Below are 15,829 nucleotides of genomic sequence, written 5' to 3'. Positions count from 1 at the left end.
CTGCAATATTTTGTTGATCGGCTTCCAGAGGCTTTTTACGAATGTGGAAAAAAGCGACGTTTTTCAAATATATACCCCTAGGTCAGTCAATCATATCTGTCGATCCCAGGGTTGTAATGAAAATAGCCACGCTTTCACTACGATCACACGGACATTCAACGACCGTCGATAGCTGGCCAAATTGGTTCAGTCCACAAAGGTCGTAGACTGGAATACCTGGTACTTCTCGGGAATTTGATAAGAATTGATAGAATAATCCAATTTTGCTCTAATCCGCGCTAATGTGGATTAGGAGATATATCATTCCGGAGGAATTTGAAGGAGATCGCGTCGAATACGCGATATAGTATAAAGACAAAGGTGGCTGCGTCTCGATCACAATAAGGAATTCTTCAGAGATGGCGGACCAATGTTGGTCCATCACCGTAACATTGCGGTGACAGATAGCATTCTGAAGGGCATTCTGCCTGTGAGAAGACCAGGTATGAAGTAGCGTGTAAGAGTATGGTCCGGACTCCGCCCACAAGGGAGAAACAACGTTGCACTCTATCTTCCAGCGAGAGGATGTGTATTGAGGAATGCGGAATAATGCTTGAGCTATATAATCGCCCGTAATATCCTGAATTAATCTCATACAACAAAACCATGACAATCAAACAAGAAACTTAGGTGGAAGCCAGCGTGGTGTTAGCTGACCCTGCTCTGCTTGATAAAATTGACAAATTATTCGCTTGCAATGTGGGAGAACACATCAATTTATCACAACTAGTCGCTGTCGGAGACCAATCCAGCGGGAAAAGCTCCGTACTGGAGGGCCTGACGAAATTGAAGTTTCCCCGAAATAGTGGTTTGTGTACTCGGTTTGCGACGCAAATCATTTTCCGGAGGGATCCAAGCTTAAAAAGGCGGAGAATCTATGGCTCCATCATTTCAACAGGACACGACGATGGAAACGAAAGTGATAGTTGGAATAGGTCCGGCATTGAGTCCTTAAATGAGGAAGAATTCGAGACTATGATGGATGAAGTGGGTCTTCAATCCTGAAAGCAACGATACGCGCAAGACTAATCTTGTCTTAGGTTCACGAAGCGATGGGCCTCTCAAGGTCAATGGGAGACGACCTGCCCACATTTTCTCTCGATGTCCTGCGGCTGGAGATAACTGGACCTCATGAAAACCATCTTAGTGTCATTGATGTTCCTGGAATTTTCAAAACCATAACACCTGGCTTGACTTCAAAGTCAGACATCGCCCTTGTGAGGGGAATGGTGCTCAACTACATGCGAAATCCTCGGTCAATAATGCTTGCCGTTGTTCCAGCCAATGTGGATATTGCAACACAAGAGATAATCGAACTCGCCAGGGAGCAAGACCCGGATAGAACCAGAACCTTACGCATCCTCACCAAACCAGACCTTGTCGACAAAGGTGCAGAAGATAGGACTATTGAACTTGTGGAGGGGAAGCAGGAATCCCAAGAATTAGGCTGGGTGGTAGTTCGAAACCTTGGCCAGAAGGACCTCCAGAACTCTTCAAAAGACCGTGATGTTGAAGAAGCGACCTTCAGCAATTCACCCCCTTGGAACCGCCTCTCAAAAGATAACTACGGCATCGATGCATTGAGGACGAGGTTGCAAGCACTTTTGTCTTCCAACGTGCGGCGAGAGTTTCCATCGGTTAGTTTTTCTGCAAGTAATGGGATACAAAGTCTGACCACTGAATGAACAACAGGTGCGTTCCAAAGTGTCTAAACGTCTTAAGGAATGCAAAAGGGATCTTGAAAGCCTCGGGGAAGAACGTGAGTCCACAGAGCAACAAAGAAAATATCTGCTCGACATTGCTTCAAAGTTTCAGCGCATCACTGAAATGCTCTTCAAACAAACTACGGGCTCCCAAGATGCTTTTGACGAAGAGCCTGGCTTACGATTGGCAACTTTGGTTGCTAATCGGAACGCTCAGTTTTCCGATGACATCTCTAGTCGAGGCCATTTATACTGCTTCATGTCGCATGGCCATGACGACGACTCTGAAAATCAACCGAACATCACAGCCACCTCCCCACCGAGCTCTGTGGGAGCATGTATCGGCACGGATAACGAAGAGGCAAAAGCAGAACGAGAAGAGCGTGAGTCTGTCACCAGCAGAAAGATGGATAGTTGCAGCGATATTGAAGACATTCTACATGATCGTATTCAAATCCAAAATTTCCTGATAGAAGGAATTCTTCCTTGGATCGAAACTGTCTATCAGGGTTCTCGTGGGTTTGAATTGGGAACGTTTAATTCGTCCATCCTTCCAAGCGTACTGAAGAAGCAATCTAAAAGGTAGTTAATAAAATATATTTTGATTCTAAATTTGCTTTATCTAGTTTTTTATCTATAACTATTTCAATATTAACTTTAATTATACTTTTATTTATGCTTATGCCTAATGAATGATTACACTTTGTCGAACTGAGGGGTGGTATTTTACCACTAAGGACAGGGTTATTCATCAAGTACCCATTCCCTCTTTGTCTCTGTATGGTAAACGGGGTACGCTCGGCATACCAGCGTTGTAACACGCTAGGAACGACTCCTGAGATCTGATAACACTTCAACAGCAAGATCCAGATAGAACAATCAATGCATCTCAATGGGACACCTCAATACTAGCACATACCAGTATCCGTCAATCCGACAGTTATGAGCCCGATTGCCCGTTGCAATATCCATTAAGATATATCAGACCTCTCTGCTCTATATCTTAGCAGCGCGTATAATCTTCCGCAGATCTCGGATACCCCTGAATCGCCCGGTTACCCCCAAACGGCACATGCGAGCGTTGCCGACGACCGATTGCGAACAGAACGATAGGATATAATAGGGAAAGCAGTATAAGGATGTCAGAAAGCCTCTACTCAGAAGAACTGAGGGCAGTGCCTCAGGACCAGCGACTACGGTCGGAAGGTCAATGGAGAGTCTGGATAGGCCATATACGATCAGCAGCTATCTCCGAAGATGTGTGGGAATACTTGAATCCAGATCTTTCCGAAGAGAGCGTACGACAGGTTCCGGAGGCCGCCCAAGAGCCTCAACCTAGCAGTATTCGCGAAGACGTGGAGGATGAGTTTGAACTCACAGAGAAGGAATTTACCCAGTGGACTCGACGCATTCAAGCCTACGATAGACGTGAGACTCAACGGGTGCGTCTGCTGAAGGTGATGGCACGCATGAACAGTCTAATCACACGTTCTCTCGCAACCGAGTATCACTATCTCACTGTCGATGAGGTTTCGCCGCATCAGAAACTTGTCAGGCTAGCTCGTGAATTCAAGCCAAAGCCAGAGACCCGGACCGAAGAGCTTCGACTTGCGTGGAGAGCCATGATCAAACAACCAGCGAATAACGTCAATACAGATCACTGGCTCACTCAGTGGACGAGTCTATATGAGGAAGCAAAGTGTGCAGATGTGCCTGATGTGGTATACAGTGTCAAGTACGCTATCCGAGACTTCCTGCGCGCTATTCAGCCTATAGATGACGTATTCTGCACCGCGTGGCAGGAGAAAATCCTCATACACGATATATCCTTCCATGACGTTATCTCCTCATACCGATCACGTCGTAAGGCTCTTGGACAGTCAGCGAAGAAGGGATCGTCGAAGGTTGCACTTGCCACGCTAGATGGTCAGCATGAGGCGAGACTTGGTCAAAATAAGTCCAAACTAGCGGAGAAAACGTACCGTACACGGTGCCCGTGTGGTAATGGCGCCCATACGTATCAGCAGTGCTACTATCTCAACAAATCGCTGAGGCCAGAAGGCTGGAACCCGAACGAAGCTGTGGAGAAGAAAATCCCTGAATTCATCAAGAGGATGAGTCTCCAGGACCAGGAAGCCATCGCAAAGCTAGCCAAGACCGAATCAGCTCAGTTTGCAGCCTCAGAAGATCAACGGTCGATCGAACAGATCATCTCTATGTTTTCGCATGATCTTGCGGTACAAGCGGCGCAAGAGAGTGATGAGTTTCCGCTAAAGAATAGCTGGATCGTTGATACCGGCGCGAATACTCACATCAGCAACGATCGCGAGAGATTCGTCTCATTCACTCCTGCTGACTACACTGTCATCACCGGAGACGCTTCTACAAGAATTCAAGGCTTTGGAACGGTGAGAGTGAACCTCACAGACCCCGAGACCGGAAAGACCTCTATCGGAGAGGTCTCGGACGTACGGTATTCGCCAGGATTCCACACGAACCTACTATCCGCGTCGAGACTGAAGAGCAAGGGATTCATCATGGATATCGAGTTACTAGCACTCGTTCACTGCGGTCAGCCTATTGCAAAGCTCGAGGAGAAATGTGGGCTATACGTACTCGAATACCGGCCAATTCCGGCTGGGTTCGCGACAGTCAAGCATTCACAAAAACCACTAATATCCTCAGCCACGGCCGAGCGTTGGCATCAACGCCTAGGTCATATGTATGATCAGCGTATCCAGAAACTTGCAGAACTCGTTGATGGAATCAAGATCACTGGTCAACATATCGATAATGCTATCGGCAATCCTGAGAGATGTGAAGTCTGTCAAATGACTAGCGCAAAGCGCCAAATCTCGAGAAGAGTTCATGGAACCAAGTACGGCAGATATGGTCGAATTCACTTTGACCTTGTGCGGATCGAGACAGCATACAACGATGATAAGTGGATGACACACTTCTACGTCGAAGGGATACGCTTACATGCCGCCTCTACACACGAGAAGAAGAGTGGTTGTCAGGATGCAGTCAAGCATTTTGTCGCGTTCGCAATAACACAATTGAAGCTGCCAATTCGAGCCTTTCGCTATGATAACGAGCGCGCTGCCGGCCGCACGGTAGAAGATTTCCTTCGTGAATGTGGCTTCATCGTGGAACACAGTGTGGTGGGCACACCAGAGATGAACAGCTTCAGTGAACGATCTGGGGGGGGTGATAATTGCGAGGGCACGAGCCTTACTGCTAGAAGCAGGCCTTCCGAAGGCTCTCTGGCCAGAAGCCGTCAAAGCAGCTATATACATCATCAACAGATCGCCCACTAAGCTTCCAAACGGTCAGTGGATTATTCCATACGCTGAGGCAACAGGAATCGACCACGCACAGCCAAAACAACGCATCAACCTCTCAAATCTGCGGCTATACGGATGTCGCGCTTACGTGCGCCGTCAGGATATTCCAAAGAGCCACAAGATGGAGCCGCGCGCGGATATCGGATATCTAGTAGGCTACACAGCCTCGAACATCTGGCGAGTGTGGTTTCCGCGCAGAGGAGCCGTGCGAGAGGTCAGGGACGTAGTATTCGATGAGAATCTACGATATGACCCCAAAGAACTAGAAAAGCCACCTATTAGCGACGTAATCGAAGCTATGCCATGGGAAATTGGTGAAGACGAGCATGAGGATATCGAGCAGCTCACACAGCTTGACAACCAGCCAGAAACAAACGAGCCAGCTAGTGAGAGTACTCAGCAGTCACCAGAGGCCATACCGGACGTTCAACGCCAGGAAAATGCCTTTGAACCACCAAAGTCACCAGGCCAACCTCAACAGACGGTCACACCGTCTCTAACACCCTCGGCAGAGCCACAGCTTCTGCCGGCGCCTCAGACGCAGCAATCATCTCAAGGAGCATTTCCCGGAGATCGAAGGCCCGCACAACATGAGACAGCACATCCAAGAGCACCAAGGGATATCGTTGGAGATGTATCGGATCAAAACATCGTCACTGGAGCACGGAACAGGAAACCAGTGGACCAGGCATTTACCGCCGCGCTAGAAGAGCCAGAAGACTATCATGAAGGTGTCTTAGCAGCGTTCGCAACAGGACTAAACGCTCCTCACCTTCATAACCTCGTGCACCGCGATGATCTGCCTTCAGAGCCTCAGAACTGGAAGGAGATGATCAACCATCAATATCACAAGGGCTTTCTTGCCGCTGCAGGCCTTGAAGTTGACACACTCACTCGCAAAAGCACCTTCGAGGTAGTACAGCGTCCAACAGACCGCAGCATTCAGATCCTACCTCTCAAATGGGTCTTCACTTATAAATTTGATAGCAATGGGTTCCTGAGCAAGCTGAAAGCAAGGCTATGCGTACGAGGAGATCTCCAACGGATGACGGCAGAAGAAAAGTACTCAGCTACTCTCGCAGTGCGAACCGCACGTGCTGTATTCGCGCTGGTCGCTGCATTCGATCTGGACACACGCCAATACGATGCTGTCAACGCATTCCTCAACAGCCTACTAGATGAGATTGTATACGTCTCATTACCACCAGGGTTTGACAAAGATGGCAAAACCAAGTGCTGGAAGCTTCTTAGAGCTCTTTACGGCCTACGGAAATCTCCACGCCTATGGCAACGAGAAGCGTCTAAGATCTTCACATCTCTAGGCTTGCAGGTAGTACAGGAAGATATCTGCCTCTTTGCAGCGGACGGCATCATCGTATTCTTCTATGTTGACGATATCATCATCGTAAACCATGCTTCAAAGCATACGGCAGCCGAAAACCTAAGAGAACAGCTCAGCAAACACTGGGAGCTTCGAGATATGGGAGAGGCGCAGTGGTTCCTCGGGATACGCATTCTCCGTGACAGACAACAGATGGCCCTCTGGCTCTGTCAGGATTCATATATATCCTCGATGGCTCACCGTTACCATCTCACCGGATCTCGCAGATACGATACACCACTTCCTAGTTACTCACTCAAGCCATTTGACGGCCAGGCGACGCCTCAACAGATTCACGAGTACCAGGAGAAGGTTGGCTCAGCCCAATATGCAACGACAATCACTAGACCGGACTCGGCGAAAGCGACGGCTACACTCGCTCAATTCCTCACAAATCCCGGTCCCCAGCACCTTGATGCGATCAATAGAGTCATCTCGTACCTTTACAACACTCGGACATCGGCGATCGCGTACAGAGCGCGCGATCGATCACAGAAAAATAGTCAGATACCAGAGGCAGTTCAGTTCTTTAGCGACGCCTCATTCGCCGATAATCCTGATCGAAAAAGCTCTGAAGGATACACATGTATGATGTTTGGAGGACCTGTCGATTGGAAGGCCAGCAAGCAGCGTACGGTGACTACCAGTACAACCGAAGCTGAGCTCCTTGCGATTTCAGAAGCTGCCAGGACTGTGGCCATGTGGAAACGGCTATTCAAAGCAATACGCTTCGATCCTGAGCACGAGCTAAGCATCAGATGCGACAACCAACAGACTATCGGGATTCTCGAAAAAGAAACACCTCAACTGCGCACGAAGCTCCGCCATATTGACATACACCAGCACTGGCTTCGGCAAGAAGTTCAGAGCAAGCGCATCAACGTACACTGGGTGAGAACCGCCGATATGATAGCTGATGGTCTCACAAAGCTACTACCCCGCCAAAAGCATCTCGGTTTCATGCAATCGATGGGTATGGAGGATATACGGCAACATCTGGTAATGGGCGAGGTCTAACGCACACATCTGCAAGAGCAGAAAGGGCACTCGCTGAGGGGGTGTGTCGAACTGAGGGGTGGTATTTTACCACTAAGGACAGGGTTATTCATCAAGTACCCATTCCCTCTTTGTCTCTGTATGGTAAACGGGGTACGCTCGGCATACCAGCGTTGTAACACGCTAGGAACGACTCCTGAGATCTGATAACACTTCAACAGCAAGATCCAGATAAAACAATCAATGCATCTCAATGGGACACCTCAATACTAGCACATACCAGTATCCGTCAATCCGACATATATTCTTAATCAGAGTTGATCTCGGGCCTTCAACAGCGTAAGGCTTGACTATTTTCCACGAACGACTCGTTGATCACTACAGTGTCCATATTGCTGAGTGCACTGTCAGTAGCGTATGTACTGAAAAATGAAAAATTACAAGGCAAATTGTTGAACAGAAATGGGGGCGTCCCGTGTCATAGATATGGCCAAATAGAATAGCGGTAGGTATCAGATGCAGGACTATTCAGCTGCTCCAACACAACTGAACATCGAAAGCTCCTAGAGAAGGGAGGATCGGCACTGTTTGTAGTGGCAGAGCCAGCTCCTTCTATCTCCTATACCCAATTTATGAGCCCACTTCCCCCACCCCCTCCCGCGCAAAGAACCCCGACACAGAGATACTAGGAGGATACAAGTGTATGCTAGGGGGATGTCAAGGTGAGAATACCACTGCCTTCAAGGACAGGATTAGTAGCATGTACTCGCTGATCCACAACTTTATTTCTCGGCCAAAGACTGTAAATATTTTCCATTATGCGACTCTATGGATCACAACTTGGAGCCTCTATAAGGGGACGTACTATGTGCGACCAAGTCGTGCTGGGTTTTGCTGCGCGCACAACAAGTCTGGATAGTCACGGTCTTCACATCCCGCTCCATCATCCTATGCAGATGTGTCCAAGTCGGTGAAAGATCTGAGATGTCCACCAGACAGACTAGCATGCAACAACATCCCATGCACTGCCCCGAATAACCAGTTAGTGATACGGCGATAGAGAAGTCGTTGGTTTTTCGTGGCTTCCGCAGTACGGTTTGGCGAAAGGGGCATGGTTCTCATATTGACACGCGGTATTATGATTTTATCCAAAGCTCATGCGCGCGCCTCCTCGGTGCGCTCTGGCGTTGACGACCGCACTGGGAGGAAATCTGTTCACTTTGGCTCTTCAATGATGGGCTGGGCTGACGCTGTTGTCCACGAATGAATGGGGTGCGTAGCCAGGCTTGACCTTTGAACAGTTAATATTGCTCGGCCAAACTCCGAAACAGAGGCAACTTTGGATCCGAATGTGTTTCATGGAACAGTCGGCGAATTGATGGAATTACTTGATGATTTGATCCAGGACGCCCCACGCGCGAGGGGTTATGGATGGGTGGAGGCTTCCAATGATCTGGATCCGCAAAGTGTTTAAGGGTACACGCTGTATCGTTGGGCCGTTTCTGAGATGTACTGCCGAGGCCCGTGCTAGTCCCGCTGGTGCTGTATTGCTGGGCTGGCCACTCAGTGCCTTCAACTATGCCCGGCTCCATGTTTCGCGTTTCGACGACCTTAGCCATTTCGGAATGTCGGTCACAGCGATGGAAGTTTTCTGATGAACGCAGGCCATTGTTGCCTAGGCTGACTTCGGGTGATTGCAAATGTACCAACGTTCTTGGGCTGGAGGGCCTCTGGCATATACTTCGCGACGTGTATCCCTCGCATAGAAAGCCGCCACGAATGCAATTGTTGCCTGGAGCACGCGTTAGTGCACTGCCATTCGGGAATTGCCGTCAACACAAAAGACAGATAGCTAGACTTACATGCAGGATGCTGCTCGTCGCACTTCTTTTTCCTGCGGCGACAAGTCATGCAGCCAGTCTTAGATCTGTGGCTAAATACACGCTTTCTCTTCTGCGCTACTTGACCTGCAGCCTCGGGTTGCTTGGAGGCATGAGATGGGAAAGATGCAGATACGAAATCAGGGGCATTGCCATGTAAGGTCTGTGGTTCTTGCTTTTGCGCCTCTCGTTCCAGCGCATCCGTCACTTGTGGATTGGAATCATCAATCTGCTGGGCCCGTTGTGTCTGGCTGGTCAGCTGGGTATCGTGGTCAGGCCGGTGGACATGTGACGTTGGTGCTTGAAGAATTCCAATTCTGTCGGATCGGTATTCGACTGTGGCAGCAAGGGTTTTTTTTGAATTGATTTTCGACACTGGTTTTGATGCAGGTTCGCTGGGGGCAAGCAGGGTTCTGCCCTCCGAGCGGGGCCGATGCCGCATCTTTTCTAACTGAAAGGTGGCAGACTCTTCTCGTCCCCGTATATGCTGGCCCTCTTGGTATGGTCCGTTTGCGTCCCCCTGATCAACAGAATCAAGCTGGGATGACCGGTATTCATTTACTGAAGACCCTCCGCTCCTCGCGGCCTTCTCGGAGTCACACCCCTGGACATTGAGAACATCGTGGCTATGCGTAAGTGCTTCTTTTCGGGAATCGCCCAAGATCGAATTCTCATCCAACAATGCCTTTTCTGACATATTCTCTGGATGATTTGATACGGGGAGTCGCCGAGAATGCTCCGATTGTGAGCTTGCGGTGGTTCCGGCCTCATCGCTCCTCGTTCCCAGCATTATGGGGTCTCGGGATCTAGAGATTGAACCTGGCGCTCTTGACAACTGATGGTAATCAGAGATTGTCGGAATGACAGGGATGACTGGAATTGCTGCGGGCTTTAATGCCAAACGATTCCAACTATATGCTTTTTTTTTTCCTTCTGCGAAGATACCCCGCGCCTTTTCGCTCTTTTCGCCGCAATGTGGACCAAAGCTCAACCACGTCTCGATTGCGAGTAGAGTCATGCTGAAATTGCGCCTCAGCCTGTGTCTCAGGCATATGACCTCGCGTCTTAAACGATCCAGGTAATCGGTCTATTCCCTCAGTCATCCCTGGATAGTTATGTAAAAATGCTACACGTTATTGTCAGTCGCGCCTCCCACAAATATTGTCTTTGCTAATTCGAACTCACGCCTCTGCTTTCCGACTCCTTCACATCTACCTCCTTCTAGGGCTGTACCGGAATTTGGCCATGGTGTGAGAGAATTGCTCAAGGTAGAATTGCATGTGGAGATCGGTTGAGGGACTTTAGAAAGACACGATGCCTTGCTGACTTTCCCGAGGGATTCTAGCCTGTCGCTCAATTTATCAAGTATATCATCATTCGTCTTGATGACTACAATCCAAGAAATATCAGTGGCCGTAAAAAGATCCACGACGGTCGAAGGCATACCCACATTCCAAGGCAATCTTGTTCCATGAAGATATCTCTGCGGTCGCCAGCCTCAGAGTTTCTATTTCCGCCAGCACATCACTCGTGTGGGAAAATGGGTGAACAAGCTGTTGAGGAAGGCCTGACAGTATCAAGTTGTAGTCAAATTCGGATATCTCAATCCATGATCCGCAATTTTGAAGTCTGCAATGATACTTGCCATCATCCTGACGTTCCGACTCGTACATCTTGTCGTGGAGAACGTCCACCCAATCAATGTATTTATCGCACGCCTCATGATCGACTTCCAGAACACGCGGGCGGAGTTCACTGAATAATAGCATGACATTCTCCGCCAGAGTATCGCACATGAGAGGAACATGAAAATGTTGCGAAAGGCTTTTCTCGCCTTGCAAATAAGATTGGAATGACTTTGACTGCTCGAGAACTGACAGTAATATTTGCCGTGAACAGTCAAAATATCGAGAGCGAATCTGCGCTTCATAAGGTTTCATGATTGGAGCCCAGTCCTTCGAGCTTTTCTTGGTATGTCTCCGCGTTCGAGGTCAAACCTGGCGGACACTGCTAGAGGGAACATGAAAAAAGGCCCCGGGTTTATCTTGCAGGTGACTTGACCGCCCGAATTTATAAACGGCAGATTCGCTAGTGAGAAGCCAGGAAGATTCTCCAACAGGTTATATGGACATTGGATGTCGGGCCGCATGTTGTAAGAGCCTCTCAATTCCGATTGGCTAAGTTTCTACGATTTCTGAAAAATTTTGGTACCGAGTCTAAGTATGATCGTGCTCCGGCAGATCCCGACCATTTTGATCACCAACAGCGCCCAAGACTGGCGAGTATTAACTAGGCCATCTCCTTTCCTATCGCCCTCTCCTTGTTGGCCCCAAGACCCACTTTGGAACCATGTATGGTTTGTCAAACTCTGGAGATTGGTGAATCAGGAGCTGCCTTCCTCACCAGGCCTCATGCTCGTTCAAAGTCTCCTCAAAATGCCTCACATTCTTGGTCTGCCCACAGGAATACTTATTTGGTCATTCAGGTATTCGGATTACTCAGCAATACTTTGCGATTTGCGCGTATTGCCATCATCATATCCTCGCCCAATAAGTGCGATGGGGCACGACGGAGGGGGAGGACCTAATCTCAGGGGTAAACATTAGGGCCCACCGCGCGCGGACCGTGCCCGACGCAGATCAATATGAATACATAAAATAATCGTCCGGTTGGTAAACCTTCACCTGAAGCTTCTTGCATGGGACTAGTAGGCTAAGTCACCTGGAATACACAAAAAGATGAGACGGGAAAATATCAAATGTGTGGGTCCGTCCAGATCAATGGCTTGTCGATCGGCAACGGGTCTTTGTGCGCCAGGGCTTGGCTCTTTTTGCGGAGCGAGTCAAGCCCCAATATCGAACAGGAATGAACAAATCTTCTAATCAAAGGCAGTGAGTGAGGCGAGATATCTTCTTAATCGTCGCTATGGCATCAAACCAAAGTTTTGTGCACCCTCTGGCGCAAGATTTGCGAATACTTTCGTTGCCGAGAACCGCATCACATTCCCCGAGCGGGAAGTCTCGCATCAAGTATTAGTCTCAATGTGCTTGCATTAGCAGGAAAGCTAACCAATCTTCTTGCACGCTAATCGAACCCATCACCAACGGCGCTGCAAGTGATAGATTTCACATGTGATTAGCTTTGGTCTGGATGTAAAATAAAATAGAAACAGAAAAACGCCAAACGATTGAATAAACTTTTGGTGACCAGTGCGCGGTCCAAAAACTCTTTGCTTGGCCGAAAGACACATGTGAATAGCTAGCTCAGCAACAAGTGGGGTCGGGTAAAGACATAAACCTACTGATAGGTATGATAATCCTGGTATATAATAGCACTAATTCGGGGGGGGCGAGCAATATTTCCTTTCGTTCACCACAGAAATTGGCGTGCGCGTCTCTTTAATAAGCGCCATCGTGTATGCTGGACCATTTGAGCCCAAAGATAGGACTTCGTGACCATCAAAACATGGAACAAACCCCTGATGCCGTCGAAGCTCCGCTGTCGGTTCATGTTTAGTGTCATTCCCATTTGGACTCACCTATTGGTCCAAAGCCTGATCAATTACAAAAGATTCCCGATTTGCGTGCCACAACTGGGCTTATTCTTGGTTCGGTGGGCTCATACTCTACAGCTCTCGATGAAGGAAATGGTATCGTGAGGTGTCTGGACGTATCTCTACTCGGCAGTCGAGTTGAAGACATCATCGGTGGCTCCTTCAGCAGTCCTTGCCCGCATATTGTTGAGATGGAAGATCCGGCGAATAACCATGGAGTTATCCCGAGCCGGGTGGATCTCATTCGGAAGGCAAACAAACCCTGGTCTACCGGGGGCCACAATTCTGAATTGAGCCACCAGCGGGATACTAGTTACGGAGAAAGTGAGTCTGTGAAAAGGGAAGCTAGCTGTGTATAGGTTTTAGTGGGCTTAGTCTGCCACGCAGCGCCATCAAGAGATGGCCGCATGTCGTAAACCGTGAGGGAGAAGTTTATCAATCCATCACCTTGGAATTTCGTACTTGGCTGATCACTGCTTATTTGGCTATTTCCAAATCGGCTTTAGCAGAGCGGGGGTCCACCTTCCGACTTCCCCAAAATTATTTCACCCTTAGCCTCCGTAACGATCTTTACCACTCTGCTCCACTATTGATCAAGTTCGGTTTCGGGAGAATCCTTCCGGGTGTTCCAGGCCATCCCGCTGCCCACAAACTGTAGCCTTGCTTCTTCAGATCACTTAGAGGACGACAGAGCCAGTATTACGCAGGCTAATCAAGACACATCGAGCGAAAACACACCTTTTGAGTAATCGGATCTCGTAAAGAGGTATTTTCAAACAGATTACACCTAGACACACTCGTTGTCTTTCTTACCAGGTCCAGATCGTCAAAGTATTAGAATACAATGCGGCCAATCATAAATCTATATTGCTTCCGAAAAGTAACAATGCCTAGACTAAAAACCCCGATTTCCAATGACGTTTACTTGGGATCAGCAGCCGTTTGCTCTGCCCCCTTCGCTCATGGCACGTCTATCAACCATGAAAGAGGCAACAAGCATGAGCATGATTGACGCCAAGAACCCCAGGGCCATGTGCTACAAGGAGCGCGTGACTATCCCTTAGTGCCCTTTTCCCACCAACCGCGTTCAAAGCCTCTACTTTTTTCTCGAAGAGTCCGCAACCAGTTGCATCCTGAAAGTACTAGAGGGAAGGCCGAGTACTCCGCCTCGGGAAGTTGGGCTTCATCCATGATTGCTCTTTCCCATACATACGCTTTACCCGTGGGGGCTTTATACACAGCTTTGATAGCGTCTGAGTACACGCTAGACTTCAAATGGCCAAACTGTATTTTCCGGGTTCGGGGCTAAGAATCAAGCAAGAAGTCCCTTTTAAATCGCGTCGGCTTGACTGCCAGTCACATCAAGCCTCCTTGCCAGTCCTTTGGCATATAGTAGTAGAATATTTCTCGCCGCCTTTGAAAGTTTCTGGCAGGCTTTTAAAGCCCATCTTATTGTTTTACAAAGGCAGACTCGGGCTAAGCACAGATCTCAGCATTCTTGGAAAGCTCTGCCTGCTCTTCCTCGACAGTCCGGATCGGTGAAACTGAGCGTAGCAGATTCCAGAGGGTCTTGGGAAGTCTCGTTGGCCTCTTCCCGGTGGTTTCTCGTATCATGCCCACACTCTGTTCGAGGTTAGTATGTGCATACTCAACTTGAAGATTTCACTGTGAACTGACCTCGACGCTTGTTGTCTCGCTATAAAAGAATTCCTGTCTTCCAGTCACCCTAAGCAAGTATTTCCAGATACGGGCTTTGGTAGACGGCTCCAGAAGTCTATCGGCTTGTTCAATGTCGCCCACCTGGGGAAAGTTCTGGAGGAGATTGACATAAATCGGAAGTAGAGTTGGTTCGTGCATGTGCACGGCACACTGCCATATTTGCCGCACGTTGTCTGCCACCCCATCCGTGGCGATCAGTCCTTGACGATCACGGCTGAACTTGCCCAGAGCAAAGTTGTAACCAAACTTGAATTGCTTGGCCCTTGAAGTAGACATTGGTAGCAGGACCCCATGCAGGAAGAGCTTTACGTGAAACTGCGAATCGAGAAGCAAGTCTCCTTGAGGTGTCTCTACAACGGAGGAGGGATGGGAGAGCCTGCGGATATCGAGAGTGACCTGCAGCCACTCGAAGAACGTTTCGGGTGATATCGGTCGACTATGACTGGCACGTCCAGCCCCAATCACCACCGTGATGTCTCTTTCGATATGGAAGCGCAGCTTTGCCATATCATCAGCTGGCTCACGTTGAATGGCAGGACTAATCTTTCGGGAAGGAGTGATGATACAACGGAGAGACTGGTATTTCCCATGAAGACCAAAATTCCACTTACGGTGGCTTGCAGCCAAGCTCACTTTGTATCCGTCTCGACTCATTATTAACGCAGCCAGCTTGAGCCCCTCGCCATGGGACCCTGCCAGCTGTTCGTCGTCATCCTTGGATGTGAACCCCATTACGAGAGACTCGAGGGGAAGTTGCATGCAGGAGTTGGCCAAGATGACTCGGCCGGTCATTTTCTCGTACTTGATGAACCCCAGAGCTCGCCGATTGCCGTTGCTATTCGAGGTAGCTGGAACTGTGATGGAGAAATGGTCTTTTTTGTCTTCAAAAAATAGCTTGAAATCCAGTCGATTTAATTGAAATCTTTCCAGAATAGCATCTTTCCTATTCTGTCTCAGCAATTATCCGAAGAAATAGATGTCACGTACCAATTTTGATACAGCTCCCGAAATGCATCTGCAGTGTTCCAACCTTTCACGTAGGCAGGTGAAATCCCAACTGGGATAGTATGCTGTGAAGGCTCAGTCAAAACTTCTCCGCTCTGCCGTAATTCACGATCTAACTGCAGATTCGCTTCGTCACTCGTGCTCGTGGAACTATTTTGATCCATGCGATCCTTATCTGTTTGATTGCTCATTGTTGGGTACGCATT

The 15,829-nt window shown here is 48.7% G+C and overlaps 4 protein-coding genes across 4 annotated transcripts; 2 read left to right on the top strand and 2 right to left on the bottom strand.

Annotated features, from left to right (window-relative positions):
• Nucleotides 1–669: 669 nt before the first annotated feature.
• Nucleotides 670–2,328, top strand: N7506_000123 (dynamin family protein; the record flags this gene model as incomplete). The annotated part of the gene is made up of 3 exons (XM_056949419.1): nucleotides 670–1,026; nucleotides 1,080–1,676; nucleotides 1,732–2,328. Coding segments are annotated over 3 exons (1,551 nt in total), but the record flags the coding sequence as incomplete, so codon positions are not given.
• Nucleotides 2,329–2,881: 553 nt separating this feature from the next.
• N7506_000122 (uncharacterized protein) lies at nucleotides 2,882–8,440 on the top strand (the record flags this gene model as incomplete). Its single annotated transcript, XM_056949418.1, has 4 exons — nucleotides 2,882–4,934; nucleotides 4,975–6,113; nucleotides 6,762–7,469; nucleotides 8,423–8,440. The coding sequence occupies 4 exons, from the start codon at nucleotides 2,882–2,884 to the stop codon at nucleotides 8,438–8,440; spliced, it is 3,918 nt and encodes a 1,305-aa protein (XP_056815333.1).
• Nucleotides 8,441–8,767: 327 nt separating this feature from the next.
• On the bottom strand, nucleotides 8,768–10,136 carry N7506_000121 (Maltose/galactoside acetyltransferase; the record flags this gene model as incomplete). The annotated part of the gene is made up of 4 exons (XM_056949417.1): nucleotides 8,768–9,117; nucleotides 9,173–9,258; nucleotides 9,329–9,360; nucleotides 9,408–10,136. The coding sequence occupies 4 exons, from the start codon at nucleotides 10,134–10,136 to the stop codon at nucleotides 8,768–8,770; spliced, it is 1,197 nt and encodes a 398-aa protein (XP_056815332.1).
• A 4,239-nt stretch (nucleotides 10,137–14,375) lies between these two features.
• N7506_000120 (uncharacterized protein) lies at nucleotides 14,376–15,814 on the bottom strand (the record flags this gene model as incomplete). Its single annotated transcript, XM_056949416.1, has 3 exons — nucleotides 14,376–14,522; nucleotides 14,577–15,453; nucleotides 15,606–15,814. The coding sequence occupies 3 exons, from the start codon at nucleotides 15,812–15,814 to the stop codon at nucleotides 14,376–14,378; spliced, it is 1,233 nt and encodes a 410-aa protein (XP_056815331.1).
• Nucleotides 15,815–15,829: the final 15 nt, after the last annotated feature.

This window comes from Penicillium brevicompactum, assembly GCF_028827555.1.
Source record: "Penicillium brevicompactum strain IBT 35665 chromosome Unknown utg000001l_segment0_segment0, whole genome shotgun sequence".
Taxonomy (NCBI): domain Eukaryota; kingdom Fungi; phylum Ascomycota; class Eurotiomycetes; order Eurotiales; family Aspergillaceae; genus Penicillium; species Penicillium brevicompactum.
The sequence above is the reverse complement of the archived record's forward strand: the minus strand, read 5'-3'. Positions and strand labels throughout refer to the sequence as shown.